The following is a 17,241-nucleotide window of genomic DNA, read 5'->3' as shown; positions in this document are numbered from 1 at the left end:
AGTCTAGGATTCGCATGTATTTTGACAACATATCGATATTCATGTCGCGAATAATGTGACGACTCACTGCCTTTAACTGGAGGCTCATCAGCATCGACGTGGACCAATGAGAAGTCCGCGAGGACTATTCGAAAAGAGAGATTTAAGAGCAGCCACGAGGATGGAAGGACACATTTTTCTCGGACATCATTAGAGACCCCGCTTTGCTCGGGTTGTGCTCTACGGCTTTGTTCGCTTACGCTTTGCTCTGTTACGATTATTACACGAGAATAAATATCGTTGTCCTGTTATCGTTGAATTGCTTCGAGTACGTGTCAAATTCTACCGAGGGGTCACCTTTATCGCATTTCTTTCCTCGCATCGCGGTAGCTTCGGTTCTCGGTTCTCGGCGATTTTTGCGACCAATTTTCCGTTTCGCTTACGGTTTAGCTTATCGTGAGGAGGCGGAAATCTAAAGATTCGACTAAACGTTTTTCTTTCTCAAATTATGGCTCCTGATTACTCGCCACGGCTATATTGGATGATGACGTTAGAAATAAGAAATGACACGCTGAGAATTCTTTCGTGTCATTTCCAAATAAAGAGATATTTGCATGAAATAATATTTTAGATCGCTTGAGCATACTTGTGAAACGTTTCGGAAAAGAAACATAAAATGAATATCACAAGGTGACAAGACGTAAAGTAGCGTTAAAGAGAAAAGTTGCATGTCACGTTAATTTTACAACTATTTATTGACTGCTAAAGAGAAAGGATAGTTTCTGTAACATTTTACAAATATATTCAAGTGATCTCAAGTGTTTTTTCAACATGCAAACAGCTTTATGTTTGGAAATGACAAAAATTGTTTTGTTAAAACTTGATAATGCAAATCATATTAGGTACAATGAATAAGATCCCGACAAGGACCTGATCAACTGAACCATGTTACATCATAACCTTATAAAGGTCTTCCTTACTCATTTGTCGTTAGGTACTTTATAAGGACTGACTTACTTGGGATTACCTTTCATTCAGCCTATTAGGTCCTTATCAATGTTAGGTGAATGTTAGGATCCAAATTTCTGGTCGGGTATAATCGCAAATCAATAGCTGTTTCCTTGGGCGGACGGGCAGCTCAATATAGCTCGCGAGTGTGAATGAAAAATGGGAGACGTCGCGCGCGCGACAGCTCGCGGATGTGATAATATCGCGCGCGCGCGTATCACTTTGTCGCGCCATCTGTATGCGCGCCAAAGACTGGCGAATTTGGGAGTAGCGAAGGGCAAAGAAAGGATCGTTTTGCGATTCTCTCGAGAGCTTCGACAAGCGATTCCGAAGTAAATCGCATCGTGGACCGTACTATCGCGCGGCAACACCGACGTGACGCGAATACGAGGGCCAGGGGGCTCGAGAATTCGTGCCGCGATGCGGGTTGTTTAAACTACGTTTCGGGTCTCAAGTAACTAGGAACAATGGCCTGCGAGCAATTACTATTCGCCCGATGGCCGTCGCCGAGTGCCTACGGGTATAAACTGCCGAAACAGTTGCGCGCGAGAAATTATGCGCGTACGGAAAGAAGAAGAGCGCGTCGTAAATTCTCCGGCTCTCGCTGTATTAGTTGGGCGAGCATGCAAATGCTCCCGCGTCCTGGAAATGTCGTTCGACTCAAAGAATTACCCGTAAGGATTTACGCGTCGTCCAGCGCGCGGCGGGCGGAAAAGCAGTTTTGCATATATATATATATATATAATATATAGCACTTCGGCTGGTAACGCGCGCGCGTGCGCTGCGTAAATTCTCAGCGATGATCTTGTAAGAATCGCGAGCGATCCAACGTGGCGCTGAAAAATATGACTGAAAATTGCGAACACACTTGAACTGTGTGAGTGAGATTGAATTTTCGTCAATATCTCATCATCGTTGAAGTGGTGAAACAAGATTCCTTTGAGGGAAACGTCGTGTCTTTCCTCGTCGCGGCGTCGCGGTCTCTCGTCTTGACGTGAATTTTGCTCGTCGTTGAAGGAAAGAAACAGGGGGAAAACTGGCGAATCCTTGTCGACGCTCTCGAGAAGATCCTTACACCTTCGATTATTTCGAGCGCAGGCAGCTGCTACGATCACGGATTAAACGAACCGATTCCGCGTTTGTTCCTCGATCGTCCGTTCAATTCGGATTGGTGGCCGCGCGTCGCTGCATAATCCACGGAGTTACGTAGATCCGGGGCTTATCGCTCCCCAGGATTTCCATTCTGTCTCATTATTAATTTCCATGCGTTAAGCAGCCGGAGCGAGGATTAGTTGGGAGCGTCGTTATACGAGCTGTTGGAACTTCCTACCGCATTTGCGCCCGGCTCTATTGATTTCGGGAAATAATTGTTCTTCGCCGAGGGTGGCGCGCGCCGAATGAAAATTCTGATCGGATGAACTTTTAATGAAATCTCGTGCCAATTTCGAATCGGGGACATTTATCGAACGTTCCGCCTCCGTCCACCGATGAAGCGCCAAATCAACTTTGACTCGTTTTCTCCTTGTTGTGTTTTCTCTTCCTCTCTTTTTTTCTTTGGTTACACGCCGGACATATGCACGGAATGTAACGAGGGGAAATGAGAGAAGGGGCGGCTTGGCACTGTCACGCGAGAGCACATTTCTGTCCAATAAGAAATCTATCTCCGCGCCTTCACTCGTCTGAGCCATCTGAGATATCGCACGTTTGGATATCGACCTCGAAGCGACGATTACATAATCTATCTCTTCGTGAACTTATTTCGCTCCGGTTATCAGGAGGTGTTTTTGTTACACAACCGTGCCTAACGTTATCGGCGCAAATAATATGTTTCGACGTACGATTCCTTATCGGCGGCTCGCCAAGTCTCAGGACCGTTACAAATCTTACAATTTGTATGCGCGGGACGTCGTAATTCGCGAACCGTTGCGTCAGGACAAGAAGGTCGGGGTCAAAGAGTTCGCTGCGATTTCTGCGAACGTTTCTCAAAATGCAAACTTGGCCTGAGTCCTGGTCCTGTCGCGCACGATGTAACGAGCGTGTATACACAGGATGCTCGACTTTTCGCTTTTCGCTGCACACCATGGCATCGTCGTCGTCGTCGTCGTCGTCAAGGGAGCCGATTCGTCTCTCTTTCGTCAAAATGTACAAAACAGAATACACGAGCACGTGAATATTTTTTCCGCAGCTACTTTCGTCTTATTTCCAAAGTGCACCACTTAGCATTCTCGCGAATCCCGAGAGGCGCATTTACGAAAAATATAGTATTCGGCGAATAAACGGCACGGAGAAATTGACGTAGAGTCTTTTCTACTTAGAACGTACAGGATGTAACAGCAACATACAGGTCAGTACGACGGGTTGTCTGCCCTCATTTGGATGATAATGCAGAGGTTGCCGAAAAAGCCACTCGTTGATTTTGTCGATAACGATATTTGCAGTGCTGCCAGTTGTGATGAGTGCAATTTATTGTAATTTTGCACCCGAATCGTTTACGGTAGAAGCCAAGCCTCATTGAAAATTCTTCATTAAAGTCAGAAAAAGCGGCTTATGAGTCTTCTGCTTTGCTTATAAGCTGCAAAAACTTTGAAAAAAAATGCTGCTTTTTATGAAAGGGACATTAAAATACGAGATTATGCACCGAAAATATATCGCTTAACAGTTATCATTGATCAAGTTGCGATCAATAAATTATACTGCGTTCTCGGTCGATACATATTTTTGCAGAAACGACTTACTCCACAAACGATAGAATACAATATATAAAACCTCTAAATATTTCTGTACTATTTTTTTCTAATTTCCAATTTTTATCGAATTTCCCAATGCAGAGAAGAAATCCAGAAATTATACGAAACAAGAAAATATGTTGCGCTATTTACTTCCTTAACTATTGCTCTTATTTACTTTGCTTAAATTCGTAATGTCAATTTCTCAGTTCATTTCGCTTTTTTAAACATTTTCTTTTTTAATTTAATGAGACTCGGCTACTATTATATACTATTATAAACGATCATGGTGCAAAAATTACTTGCACTTATACATATATCGAGAAGATCAACGAGTGACTTTTTCGACAGCCTCTGTGTTATCACCCGAATGGGGGGGGGGGAGGCAACCTGCCGTACTGATCTATCTACGTTACACCCTGTACGTTCGATTTTGCTGCTCCTCTTTCCCCTCTCATGGATGGCTTGCTCTTGATCGAACGCAGCGTCACGCGCAAATTTTCGCATTTCCGTCTACGTGCGATGTTACGTGTGTGTGTGTGTGTGTGTGTGTGTGTATGCACAGCACTAATTATAACACCGACTGAAAGACTACATTACGCAAATACGGTAAAATATAGCGGTCTCACCGAACAACCGCGCAACCGTGCGCCGCGAACGAAGCAATAGATTTTATCTCGCGAGATTCCGTTTCAATTCCAAGGGATCTCCGGTGGCTCGAGTATCGTTGCTCGAATACACGTGTTCCCCGGAAATCTCGCTGATGGCGGATCTCGCTGATGTGCGGACGCTTACGCGTCTGGACGCCGCGTGTTTGCATAGCGGCACGTAAAATCTTCCATATGTAATTCATCGGCAGACTTTGTTTCTTAGCCGGTCGGCGGGAGTGAGTGTGCTTCCTAGAGTCGGCGAGAGCGTGATTGGAAACTCTTAATATTCCGACCTCCGGCCGCGACGTTAAAGCAGAGAGTCGCGCGCGGAAAAGGAAAAATATGACCGGGCGCGTCCAACTTGATCAGCGCGCGACGTCCGCGTGTTTTGCGGAACAACCGCGCGAAATCCTCCACCCGTGGAGGAAGGAAGCGCGCCTTGCAGCGGCGGCGGCGGCGGCGGCGGTGCGATGACATCGGTGATAAACGACGAGATCGGGTTGACACGTTACACGAGAGATGCGGCGGCCGAGAGATGGCGAACGAAATTAAAGAGCGATAGATGGATTCGCGCGGGGACGCGATCCGCGCGAGCACGCGAGAGAGCTGTCGTCGCGCGCGGCGGGACGGGGGGGGGGGAGGAGGAGGAGACGGGACGCACGGCGGAGAACAAGCCGGACAGAAACGAGAAAGTCAGCCCTGACTCCACTTGGCCGAGCGGACAAAATCGAATTGAATCCCCGGAGATACGAATCGCGTGCGCTTTCACGGGGACGAGACGTCGTCTCTTGGCCATTGTCGGTTTACACTCCCGAGCGCGCGCGCGCCGAGCATCTCCGAGCGTTTCCCTCGCATTCCCTCGCGACGTTTACGCGGCCGAATGTTCGATTCGGCCGACTCTGAGATTTAGACTCTGAGATGTCCGGCGAGAGGCTCGCGATCGCGCTGCGCCGCGCCGGCCGGCACGGACTGAGTCGTAAAATGCGGTCATCATACGCGGGCTCTTTGATCGACTTTTTCACGATACGACAAATCACGCGGCCGAGACAGGTAGAGATCAGCGAGAAAGAGAGAGAGAGAGAGAGAGAGAGAGAGAGAGAGAGAGAGAGAGCAGGAGGAGGAATTTCGTTCCTTATATGAAAGGAATTTTTCTTCGTTTCAGTAACTTACACACCACGTTGCTGCGAGAAACACGGCGGGCTTCGGCCAAGTTTTCATCGTGTATCTGTAATAAATCGCATTGTGCCGGTGAGGTGAGCTTTCTGCCGGCTAGAGCCTTCGTTCCTTAATTCCATCCGCCGCCACCGACGCGAGAACGATACGGGTTTCTCTGGATGCCTTCGTTCGAGCCGTAGAAGAGCGCCTCGTCAAAATCGGAGCGCGACTCGACTCTCGTCGACGTGCGTCTTTTGTATCGCCGATAAGGGCTTGCGAAAGCGGGACGGACGGCCGAGCAAGAAAGGAGGGGTCAGAAGAAGCGAAAGACGCAACGACGCGCGGAGGTGCGGGAGATGGGACTAAAGGGATGAAAGGGAACACCTGAGCTGATGGGCGAGCGAAGCAAGCCGCAGACACTGTGATACGCTATCGGCGGAAGGAGGACGGCGACATCCGGGACGCAAGCGCGAAAAGGACGAGGTGGTGCAACGCGGCGGTGTAGAGCGAAGAGAGAGGGAGGGAGGGAGAAAGAGAGGGAGAGAGAGAGGGGGAAGGGGGAGAGAGAGAGAGAGAGAGAGAGAGAGAGAGAGAGGCCGGAGAGAGAATCGGAAGAAGATCGGGTCGAAGAGAGCGACGCGCTCGGCTCCGAACACTACCGTGAAGGAGACGGAGATGTGGAGCAGGTACACGAGGAAAGACAGGAGAGCGCGCGATACGGGATGAAGCGAACGAGCGGGAGAAACGAGCGAGTCGAGTAGGGTCGAGTGAGAAGTCGCGAACGGTGAGCCGAGAGAGCAACACAGAGCGAGAGAGAGAGAGAGAACGAGAGAGAGAGAGAGAGAGAGAGAGAGAGAGAGAGAGAGAGAGAGAGAGACCTTTCCCGAGGTAGAGAGACCTACATATTCCGCGAGGCCAATGAGATTGCGCAATGTGGCGGCACGGATGCTCTGTCCTCTTCTGGTACTCACTGGTCCGCTCTCCGTTCCAACCACGCCGCTGCCGCCGCCGCCGCCGCCGCCGCACGGAGGCGGCGGGGGCAGGCGGCGGCCCGAAGGCGGCTCGCCGGCGTAGAACGCAGCGAGGACTCAGTTGCTCACGAGCACCCGCCGACCGATGAACATGGCTCCCTACACGTCGAAGAGCGCGAGTGCCGTGCTGGCGATGTGCCGTAACGCGCTTCTTCTCCTCATGGTCGCGGTCGTGGCTCTCGGCAGCGCGGACCACGCCGACAACGGCCTCAAAGTGGAGAAGCTCTACGTTCCTGAGGTATGCGACGCCAGGTCGAAGAAGGGCGACCAGCTGACTATGCACTATACCGGCACGCTGCAGGATGGGAGCAAGTTCGACTCAAGGTCAGTGGTACCTCGCGCTAAAAGGATACAGAGTTCCGATGCGTTGCGCGAGACTACGCAAGGCCGCGATTCAGTCCCCCCCCCCCCCCTTGCCGCTCTCGCTGAGGTAGATGGGTGACACGTTGCGCAGAGGAAGTGCGAGGTGATGCCGACGCGTTTCCATTGTCCACGTCGCGCGAACGAGAAGCGCGCGTTTAGTAACGAAGGCCTGCCGGCTGCACGCGGAATTAGTGAGTAGCGTGTATGTGCTTGGGAAATATGACGACGATGATATCACTCGTCGCCGACAAGAACTAGGCTAATGTCGCCGACGACAATTGCGATAAGCTCGCTTGCTGTCGTCGCTACATCCCGCGTGTGTGACGTCCTCCCCCACATCTCCCGGCACTTTCCCGGCCGCGAGAAATCATCCGCGGGGCTTGTCGGTTCCGAACAGAACGAGATTTGATTAGCGTGGCAGCTCGGAGGCAGGAAAAGAGTCGGGTTGCAGGCAGCAGCATGACAAGAGAGAGGAAAAAAGAAAATTGCTATCATAAATTACTGGAAAGAGAAACAGACTGACGCGCACTCTCTCTCTCTCTCTCTCTCTCTCTCTCTCTCTCTCTCTCTCTCTCTTCCTCTCGCGCGCGCGCGCGCGCGCGCGACTTGAAATTATAATAAATTTATTTAGTAGCGCTCTCTCTGATGAAAAATACAATTTTCTATCTGGCTCTCGGTCGACGAGACGATACAGGAATTTCGTGTTGGTCGAGTGGTTTTGTGGTAGCGTCTCTCTGGTAGGAAAAAGTCGTGGCTCGGTCGCGTGCGAGGAAGTGAACAAAGAAATTCTCGATAGAACGGATAAAACGGTATGATGTCATATATCGATAATGGAAGTAGGCTAACATCTTTAACAGCTCTAACAGCAAGCTCCACCGCGTGGGTACAACACACCGCCGAATATTTTTTATTACTTTTTCAATCTGACCGCTCTTCCTTGCGAAAAGTCACTCGGAGTAGATTTCACCTCGACGCTCGATTATGTAAAGTAGCGTTTGCGAGAGAAATTTCAGCAGTCGTCGTATCGCTGGGATTGAGTTAAAACGGTAACGGAAAAAAAAGAAAAAAAAAAAGGTAAATTCCACGCAAAGGGCAAATATTTTAAAAACTGTTGGAAATTGGGGCTACGGAGCCTCTCAAAAATGTTAAACACATGTAAATGTTAATAACTCGCGTAGGTCATTTCAGTTTTAATTATGGCGGCATGATTTAAAAAACATGAACGCGCCCGAGATGGCTCAAAATGAATCGTGCGCGCTCGAAATTAAACCGAGAAGAGAGCGTTCTCGATCAGAAAAAGTGCGACGGAACCCACGTTGCCGCGTATTCACCGATGACGTCAACGAAGCAAAGCGAAGGAGAACGGGGAAAAAAGAGGGGGGGAGAGAGAGAGAGAGAGAGAGAGCGAGGGCAGAGGGGAAAAAAGAGACAGAAGTAGAGAGAGAAGAGGAGGGAGACAGCGCGAGCAGTATCTCCGAGTTGAGATTTCCAACGTGGACGTGCGTTATTGGAGGACAGGACGATGACGAGTGTACCCCGTTCCGGTGGGACTCTCGCCGCTCGAAAGTAACTCCTTAACATATAATGGGCAGAGCCGGTAGGCCGGTCCCAGCAACTACCTGGAAGTTCTTGCTTTCGTATATGACGTGGAAACGCATGACCGACATAACAACCGTTGCGGATTAACGCTCTCGCGGGCCGCAGCAAGCGGATCGAAGTGCAAATAGTCGAAGGCACAGCGTTCCTTATGTTTGCCGGTCGCGAACAAAGGCTCGCCGCGTGGTCTTATCAGGGCGAGATGATTCGAAACGCGGAAGCGTGCGTATTTGAGGGGAAAGAAAAAAGAAATACGCACCTCTCTCTTGGGAGAGAATTATAAGATACCAGCGGCAAGAGAGTTGGAATTTTTCTCCTCTAAATCAACATATGAATTGGCGACATTGAACTTTCTTTTTCCCTCGCACGAGCGTCAACTTTCTCTCTTTTTTCTCTCTCTCTCTCTCTCTCTCTCTCTCTCTCTCTCTCTCTCTCTCTTCGTTACGAGTCCCAAGGAATTCGCGAGAATCGACGCGTCCATTTGGTTAGAAAGTAATTCGTCAACATTCGGCGCGCGATAACTCTCACCGAGGATCCGTCTCCGGGACTTTCTTCAGGCGCACGTCGATTGTGCTCCAAATCGGATTTGGCACGGTACCTGCTTACGTTTGGTACGAGATACGCCCCGCGGGCTCCTTTGCGCGATTAACTGCTCGTACCTCTCGGAGTGACAGTTCACTCCGGACTTATCGATCGGCAGGCCGGATCGCCTGCCGCGATAAAAATCCGCTGTTGCTCCTAGAAGCGTCGGCGCGGATAAATAAGAGATGGAGTCGAAGCGAGAGCTTTCTGACCTCTTTTTTTTTTTTTTTTTCACCGCGCTCTGGACTTTCCTTCTTATAAATAAATCTGCCTTACGCCACGAGTATTATTTAACGCACCGCGCTTCTGTGAAGTACAACATTCAGAAGCTCTCTGTGACGTTGTCGCGCAAACAGAATACCTATTTACACTCGCGGCGCGATAAGAATATACCGAATGAGAGGAAATTAATCTCACGCAATTATCACCGCTTGCGTAATATAATTAGCGCAGCCGCGACACACATTCCGCGCGGTCAACTGAGGGGACACATCGCGACGGGACGTTCCTATTTGTCGTGGCTTTCGCAAGCGGATGCCCATCGGTCGATTAGATATGCAATCTACCCTTCGCGATAAGAGTTCACAGGCCAGCTCGCTTTCGACACGAATTCGCTGTTATCGACAGGCCAATCGCTTCGAGCGATAATCGAGGCAAGGCTTGGCGCTCGCAATTAACGACGTGCTGCAGCGAGCCGACGTTGCTGTTGAAATTATTTGGACGAATCCGAGGAGGACCGATGCTGTTTTGCGTAACTTCGCTTCTCGTAACGCTCTGCAGACGTGCGGTCTCGCTCGCGATCGACCGCGGCTCTTCAGTGGCGTTTAAAACCGGCGACGCCTTGCGATCGCTTTATTAACTGATCGAGCCCACTCATGCGTAAAACAGCTAATGGCGCGTGCTAACGACTCATAGTCCGAGATATGGTATTAACGAAGCACAGCGATGCGTAACAATGCAACGAATAATGCGCGAGTGGATTGACGCCTCGTTCGTTGACGCGCGTCGCGTTGTGTGTTCTCCTCTTTCTCTCTCTCTCTCTCTTTCTCTCTCTCTCTCTCTCTCTCTCTCTCTCTCTCTCTCTCTCTCTCTCGTTTTCAGTTTCTCCCTCCTCCTCCTGTCTCTCTGTGTGTCGGGAGTCTGCGCGAGAGTGAATACTCTTTCCGCTGGAGAATATTGTAATTATATCGCGACACTTCCGCGGGATATTCCCGAGGACACGGGCGATTAATATCTCGCGGTTTGCATCGGGTTTCCACGTTTCCAACCGTCACCGTGACATTTTACGCCGAAAGATAATGCGACGAGAACGCATGTGTGTTATTATAATCGTGTCTCAATTCACGATGTTTAATATGCCATAATACCGCTGGTTTCGAACGACGCGAACCGTTGCAGCGGCAACGCGACCGTAATATCGTGTCGCATATGTTGACAGGATCCACCGGCGATCCTGCGGCAAGTCCTCGTTAATGAAACTCTCCGGATGTCGTCGTGACCCGATAAATTCAACAGCGCGCCCCGTACGTCGTCGATTCCAAGACTTCGCGATCCGAGGATCCACACACATACACACACACACACACACTCTCTCCGTCGTTTCTCGGTCGCAAACTATCGCGATATTTTTACGGCGCGCGCGCTATGTCGGGCGGACGCTATTATTCATTTTCTCGTCGGGGGAAATTAACCTTTCGCGTATTTAATGCCAATTAAGTGCCGCCAGATCGACGGAGATCGGCGACGCCACAGATGAGCGATAATAGATGGGCCGGGCTGACCTCTTTGCAGCGTCGAAATTATTTCGCGGCCCGTTATGGGTACCGTTAATCGTGCACCGGCTACCTCATACCTGGGAAACTTTTACCGTCGTGCGGGCGCGCGCGTGCGACGGAGGGAGTGAGAGGGGATGAAGGAGAGGAGAAGGGAGACAAAGCGAAATTAAAAAAAGACTCCCTTTCGTTTCATTAATTTTCCAATCCAGCATTAAAATCGCCCATTATTTCATCGGGACAAAATTTTTATTACATACATTTCCTCTCAGCGCGTATCTCTCTCTCTCTCTCTCTCTCTCTCTCTCTCTCTGCCTTAATTAATCGTAATTTCATCGCGGTCTGTATTATCGCCGATCAATGCCGGGGAACGAGTGAGCACAGCGGGCGTTAAAGGAGGAAAAAGAGATCGGTGGTCGGCAGGTAGCTTTTATATCACGATCGATTTCGGGGCGACGGGAGTCGTATTGCGCGCGTGGCAGCGAGATGCCGAATCGGGTACCGCGTTAAGCGCGCCGGTCTATCGAGAATTACCTCCGTTTACCGGCGCGGCCCGTGTCGATTCGACTGTTTCTTGTCGAGGAGCATCGCAATCACCTGTTTATCGCGCCGCATTCCGTCCGATCCCATTATCCTTTCCCACTCGACGCGGCGCGGCGCGGCGGCCGCCGACGCCACGGGCGAAAATGTTGACTCCATTTGGCACGAGTCTGACTCTCGGCCCCTGAGGCCCCGGATTCCGCGATGCCGTTGGAGTTTTCCCCCCTCCGGCGCCCCTCTCGGATACACTGCCACCGCGGACAAACCAACTGAGTCCTCCGCCCGAGTGAGTTTTTGCAATCCGAATGTCCCGACGAGACTTTAATGCACTTTCGCGACGTTTCCACGCGAATTCCGCCTATCCCCGTCCCCTTCCGTCCCCCTCCGCCGGTCTCTCATCGGAGACACCTTTTCTCCGCGATGCGCGCGTGGTGTGTGTCCTCGAAGGATCCTCGCGTGGATCGAAGGGGATTTTCATGAATCGCGCTCGGCCGCGAATCGACGAGAGAGAGAGAGAGAGAGAGAGAGAGAGAGAACGATAACGAGCGACGTTAAAGCTGAGAGAATCCACGTGTGGGTTCAGAAGAGTCAACTCGTCGCGCGCAGAACATTGAAAAGCTGGGAAATACACGGGAGAAGCATCAGGCATTCAGGAGGATTATGAATAAACGGTCCAAGCCGGACGACGCGAGCGGAAGCTCAGGATTAAGGATAGATCGTTACGAATCGTGCCCGACGCGCGGAAAAGTCTCATCGACACGACCGCATTTCTTATTGAAGGCTCGACGACTCGTAATTCAGCTTACAAGTCTCCTCTCGAGGCGTCCGAGGCTACGCGTGCGTCGCGGCATTATGTTATATCAAGGTCTCGTGGAGAGATGGGAGTAAAAAGCACGCGCGTCGAGAATGCGGCAGAAAAGAGATCCGCAGGTGCCATTGCCGGTGCCACCGCAGCTGCGGAACAGACACGTTTAAACTCGTCGCGGTGAATAATGCAAACGGCACGAAACGTATGTATATCGGCGTTTATTTGCGACACGCGCGCTTAGAGCGATGCTAAAAATATTGCGACACCTCGAAGACACGGCCGACAGCGAAGGAAAGGGGGTAAGAGAGGAGAGAGAGAGAGAGAGAGAGAGAGAGAGAGAGAGAGAGAGAGAGAGAGAGAGCCGTGTATACACATGCGGGTTTCCGGGCTTGCATTCTTTTGCAACGCGACCCGACGAATGCGGAAATTGCGCGTGCTCGTTGCCGCAGCAGCAGTCGTCAAGCAACGAAGAAGTTAGTGAATTACGGTCTGCTCCGCGAAAAATGTACGTAACGTTTGTGACTGGCAAATAATTCGCGCGCGCAGATATTTCACGCGCTCTGCCATGTTTAACCGTTGATTTGATGAAACAACCGGGGATTTATCGCCGGCGCTCGTCGGCGCTTGAAAAAGTGTCCTTTAAGGATTATTTTTACTATTCGATTATTTCTCGTCTCTCTCTCTCTCTCTCTCCCCCCCCCTCTCTCTCTCTCTCTCTCTCTCTCTCTCTCTCTCTATCGAATCTTTCTCAATGCTGAATTTCATCCAACAATTTGTCGATTGTATGACAACTGCGAGTGGAGCACTTGGATGAATGTTAGATAATCCAGCAAAAATTAATAGTTCAATTTAGTAACAAATCCTACTCGTTCGGAAACACGACGTTAATTAACAATCGCACACGATTGGACCACCGATGGGTCCGAAATATCCTGAGAGTGTCGCGATTTTTCGGCTACCGGATATGCTCGTGCCCTGATTGGCGGACGACGGGCGCTTCGCGTTTGGTGGGGAATGTTTTTGTTCCTTCCGAAGTGCCAATTGTTTTGATACACTCGCCTGTTGTATACAGCCCGCGAGCGAGCCGTTACGTCTCGAGTCGGCGAGCGGCGCGACGCGAAACGCGTGTTTGGTGTTTGCAATTCCCGTTGGACGATCCGAATATTTCGTCGAGTGCTCGGTGAAATATTAAATCGGGTTCTCGCGCCGGCATCGCGTTAATTGACGTTCGACTCTTTTCTCGATCGACTCACGTCTACGCGAGTGCTAGTGTCAGTGTCAGTGCCAGGATGGAGCAGGATGCTGGACTCGGAGAGCCAGGACGAAGGACGCAGGACGCCGGAAAGCGGCCAGCGGCACGTCATATTTCTCGAGGTGTGCCGAATCATTTATTATGCAGGACGTTCCCGATTTTAACGGGAACGACGTTTGACGAGAATACACTGAGAATCAAACGACACCCGAGTCGAGATTTGGGCCGGTGTTCCTGATTAATTGTTGCTTGATAAGTAATCGCTAGTTTTCTCACGTCAGCATGAATCTATTTCACACCGCGAGAAATATTGATCGCAGTAGCCGAGTAACGGATTCTATGATTACGAAAGTACAATTAATCATACTGTCGCTCAGAGGTTGAAAATAATTTGCAACTATGAATACCGGCCTTCGAAGCTAGTGCATGTCTCAGAAGTGTTATCTTATCTACAATAATGCGTCTAATAGTGCTTGTTGGGCCGCGACTCGCGTGTTTACATGTTCCGGCGCCTTTTTGCCGCTACTGTTCTTATTATTATCATGGTAGGGAATTCGAGTCTAAAGTCCCTTGCGCAATGCTAGGCAACAGGCAATAAGAATAAAAATAGACCAATCACAATAGATTATTCTCGTAATAGTCGATTGTTATTCGTCTATTTTTATTCTTATTGCTATTTTTATTCTTATTGCTTGTTGCTTGGCATTATTGTGCAAGAGGCCTAAACCTTCATTGGTACGCAGCATTATTGGACGCGCTGTTACTTTTCTACTTCTACAGCTCCTCTATTATCAGCCCTTTTAAGGGCTCCAATTTAATCGAGATTTCCTATGCTTGTAAAAAAATAAGAGATTATATAAAAGTAAAATGTTTGTTGTTTCATTCATTCGTCTTAATTGTTCGATATTCTCTTATCGCGCGTATTCTACCCGCTGTTGAATAATAAATTACACAACCAGTAGGTTGTTTACTGAAATTGGATTATAGAGATTGAGCGCAGATGGAATATCGCGATAATCGAATATTAAATGATTCTTCAATGAGACTGCTTCTTCGCGCCTCAACTTGCTGGAAATGGCAATCATTTGCAACATTCAGGTAAAACAATAGCCTGTTATGTCGGGTTTCTCCATGAATCTTTCAGGTTCGACGGAATTTGCAGGATTAATGGAGAACCAAAATTTCGACTCGGGATTTTTCAGCCGCAACGGAAATGGTTACTTCCCTGCGTTAATTGACATTTTAATTTGTCATTCCTCGTGATGTATAAATTTTTTGAAACTAAATGTATATAATCTTTGGATCGTTGCGTTCACTATGAGCTTTTATTTACTTAACCCTTAAAGGCCATAGGTGACTACCATAGGTGAAATTTCACTCCGTGCAAATTTTTGAAAAAATAAATTAAAACTTATTAAAAAACATAACTATACCGACAATACTAATTTTATAGATATTTATTTACATTATCAATAGCGATAATATTATTATGATGAATTCTCGCCTATACTTTGCTATAAACAATAACAAGAAAAGTTAGCTTGAGCTGATATATTTGATGGTAGGTTTTAAGGATTAAAGAAATCGAGATCAGGCATTCACTTATGATGTGTCTTCGTGACGCAACATACACGATGATAAAACATTATCGACTATCAAGCGTATCAGCGATAATTTTCACGGTCTTGAGAACACCGGTCTGCTCATGTCACAGCGGTACATTGTACAATTCGCGACAACGGGAGAAACGCTGAAAATTTAATGCGCTGGAAGCTACATAATCACCTAGCGCATCATCACCAGATATCCAAATATTTTCTGAAAAAAATGTCGCGGCGTATTTACATTTACGCGCGACAACGGCGAAGAATCCCCATAGTGGAATATATTAAAAAACGAACGAACGTTGGTCCGCCGGAGCTCTCAAAGCGCGCCGCGTCCGTCTGTCGTCCGGAATCGTTAATTCACCGATGATCGTCTCGTTAATTAACTCGCGAATGAAACGACCGAAGTCAGTTTAGAAGCCAATTACGCGAGAAATAAGAACAAGTCCGCGCTGTGTCCGATGTGTTAAAACTTCCCTCTCTCTCTCTCTCTCTCTCTCTTTCTCTCTCTGTCTTTCCCTCTCGTTAGAGAAAGCAGCCCGCATAATTCGCCCGTCGTACTTCGGCGAGCGCAGTGCGGATTTTTAATTAGCGGCGCGCTACGGGTGACCAGAGAGACCGGTGCGAAAAAAAGCAGCAAGAGGAAAAACGGAAAGAAAGAGAAGCGAACGCCGGAGGTGCGCAAATAACGGCGCGACGAACGGCTTCGCGTGTTTGATCGCCAATCAGGCCGCCCTCCGGCCGGCGCGGCATAATTCTAAACGCGCCGCCTGCCTGCGTCGTGTGTTTCACCGGGCATTCGCGTGGTAACGACGAAAGTTCCCAAAGCGGCCAATGAGCAAACTTTCCGCGGCGAGCGAGGTCCTTCGTCCTGTGCTCGCAGCTCGCTCGTTCGCGCGATGGCTTCGGGTATCGATCAGCCGCGCGATCGCCGCACCTAAGGCGTGTACAACACGTGAAACCATGAAATACAGACGACGACGACGACGACGTTGTTTGTTCGCGAAGTCAACATCGTGATCAGCGCGACGTCATCTACGAGGAACAAACGCGCCCGCGGAGTCGCTCCTACGTGACTCATGGACTTGGACTGCGAGTTGCGTCGCCGGCTCGACTTCACAGCGAAGGAAGAACGCGCTCGAGATAAGCGATAAGCCCCCCCCCCCTCCCCCACTTTATCACAGTTGCACACAGCGATCGAGAAATCTTCGTGCTGTCGCGCTTATTGTTGCACAGATGACGCGAAGCAACTCCGTCGGGCTACGCGTTTTAGATTACGCGCCGAGGAGCGAAGAAAGTTTCGCGGACTGAAGCGATCGCATTTTTCGTCCTTTTCGTCCCGTGAAATGCATGCCACTTAGATTCCATGAGCAGACGCAACGCAGCGAATCGATCTCCTCTTTGATCCGCACTCTTTTCTCGAGTGCTGGTGGGTGGGGGGGGGGGGCGGCAGGGCGAGAAGATCCGCGTGCGCTCGGTGATTCCGATTCGATTAATATTTGGCGCGATTAGCCCGATTAAACGGCGTGACTCGGCTGAGCGGCTGCGAAATTGGCACGAGAAGAGTCTCTCAGCGGGAATTCATTTTGCAATCTCCCGTCGTGTAATATTCCGACTGCGCGCGCGGTCCGGCGTGCTCTTAATACGGCGCACTCTTAATATGCATGCATGCGGTAGGCTGCATTCATATGCAGTTTGCACGTATGGAGTAAATTTAAGCGAGTTGCTTGCGATGCGACGGCCGCGTCCGCGTACGTGTCCGCGATCTGCATTTATGCGCTTTCACTCGGCCCGGCGAGATTAGAAACCCGTATGCGCGTTTGTTGCGGCAATTTTTGCATTCTCCGCCGGTCCTTATTGGCAAGCGCTGCGAGAAACGTAAACGAACAGTTTGCACACCCGTTACACACGCGCGAGCGCCGCGAATTGTCGTATCGTGCGCGACTCTCTCCCCCCGCCCCCCCCCCTCTCTCTCTCTCTCTCTCTCTCTCTCGTGCTACTATCATCCGTTTTTATTGTACGGGATTGTATTCGTAAAACATGTATATGTGCGCGCATATATACACATACACGCGCGCGCACATCACAATTAACAAGTAACGAAATCCATACGCTTGTATCTCGGGTGTCTCGGTGCTGTATTCGTCGCTTCGTGTTTGCATAAAATGCATTGAA

At 49.6% G+C, this 17,241-nt stretch overlaps 1 protein-coding gene across 1 annotated transcript; it reads left to right on the top strand.

Annotated features, from left to right (window-relative positions):
• The first annotated feature begins 6,584 nt into the window (after positions 1-6,584).
• On the top strand, positions 6,585-7,006 carry LOC112590237 (peptidyl-prolyl cis-trans isomerase FKBP15-1-like). Its single transcript, XM_025306180.1, has one exon. It carries the CDS (start codon positions 6,635-6,637, stop codon positions 6,989-6,991), a length of 357 nt encoding a protein of 118 aa, XP_025161965.1. The 5' UTR covers positions 6,585-6,634; the 3' UTR covers positions 6,992-7,006.
• The last annotated feature ends 10,235 nt before the right edge of the window (positions 7,007-17,241 follow it).

Source organism: Harpegnathos saltator, unplaced genomic scaffold, assembly GCF_003227715.2.
Source record: "Harpegnathos saltator strain DR-91 unplaced genomic scaffold, Hsal_v8.6 scaffold760, whole genome shotgun sequence".
In the NCBI taxonomy this organism is placed as follows: domain Eukaryota; kingdom Metazoa; phylum Arthropoda; class Insecta; order Hymenoptera; family Formicidae; genus Harpegnathos; species Harpegnathos saltator.
This window is presented reverse-complemented; position numbering and strand designations above follow the sequence as displayed.

Bases quoted from the DNA above. Each gene is read 5' to 3' on its own strand.
- LOC112590237 (XM_025306180.1), top strand. From the start codon at position 6,635: ATGAACATGGCTCCCTACACGTCGAAGAGCGCGAGTGCCGTGCTGGCG.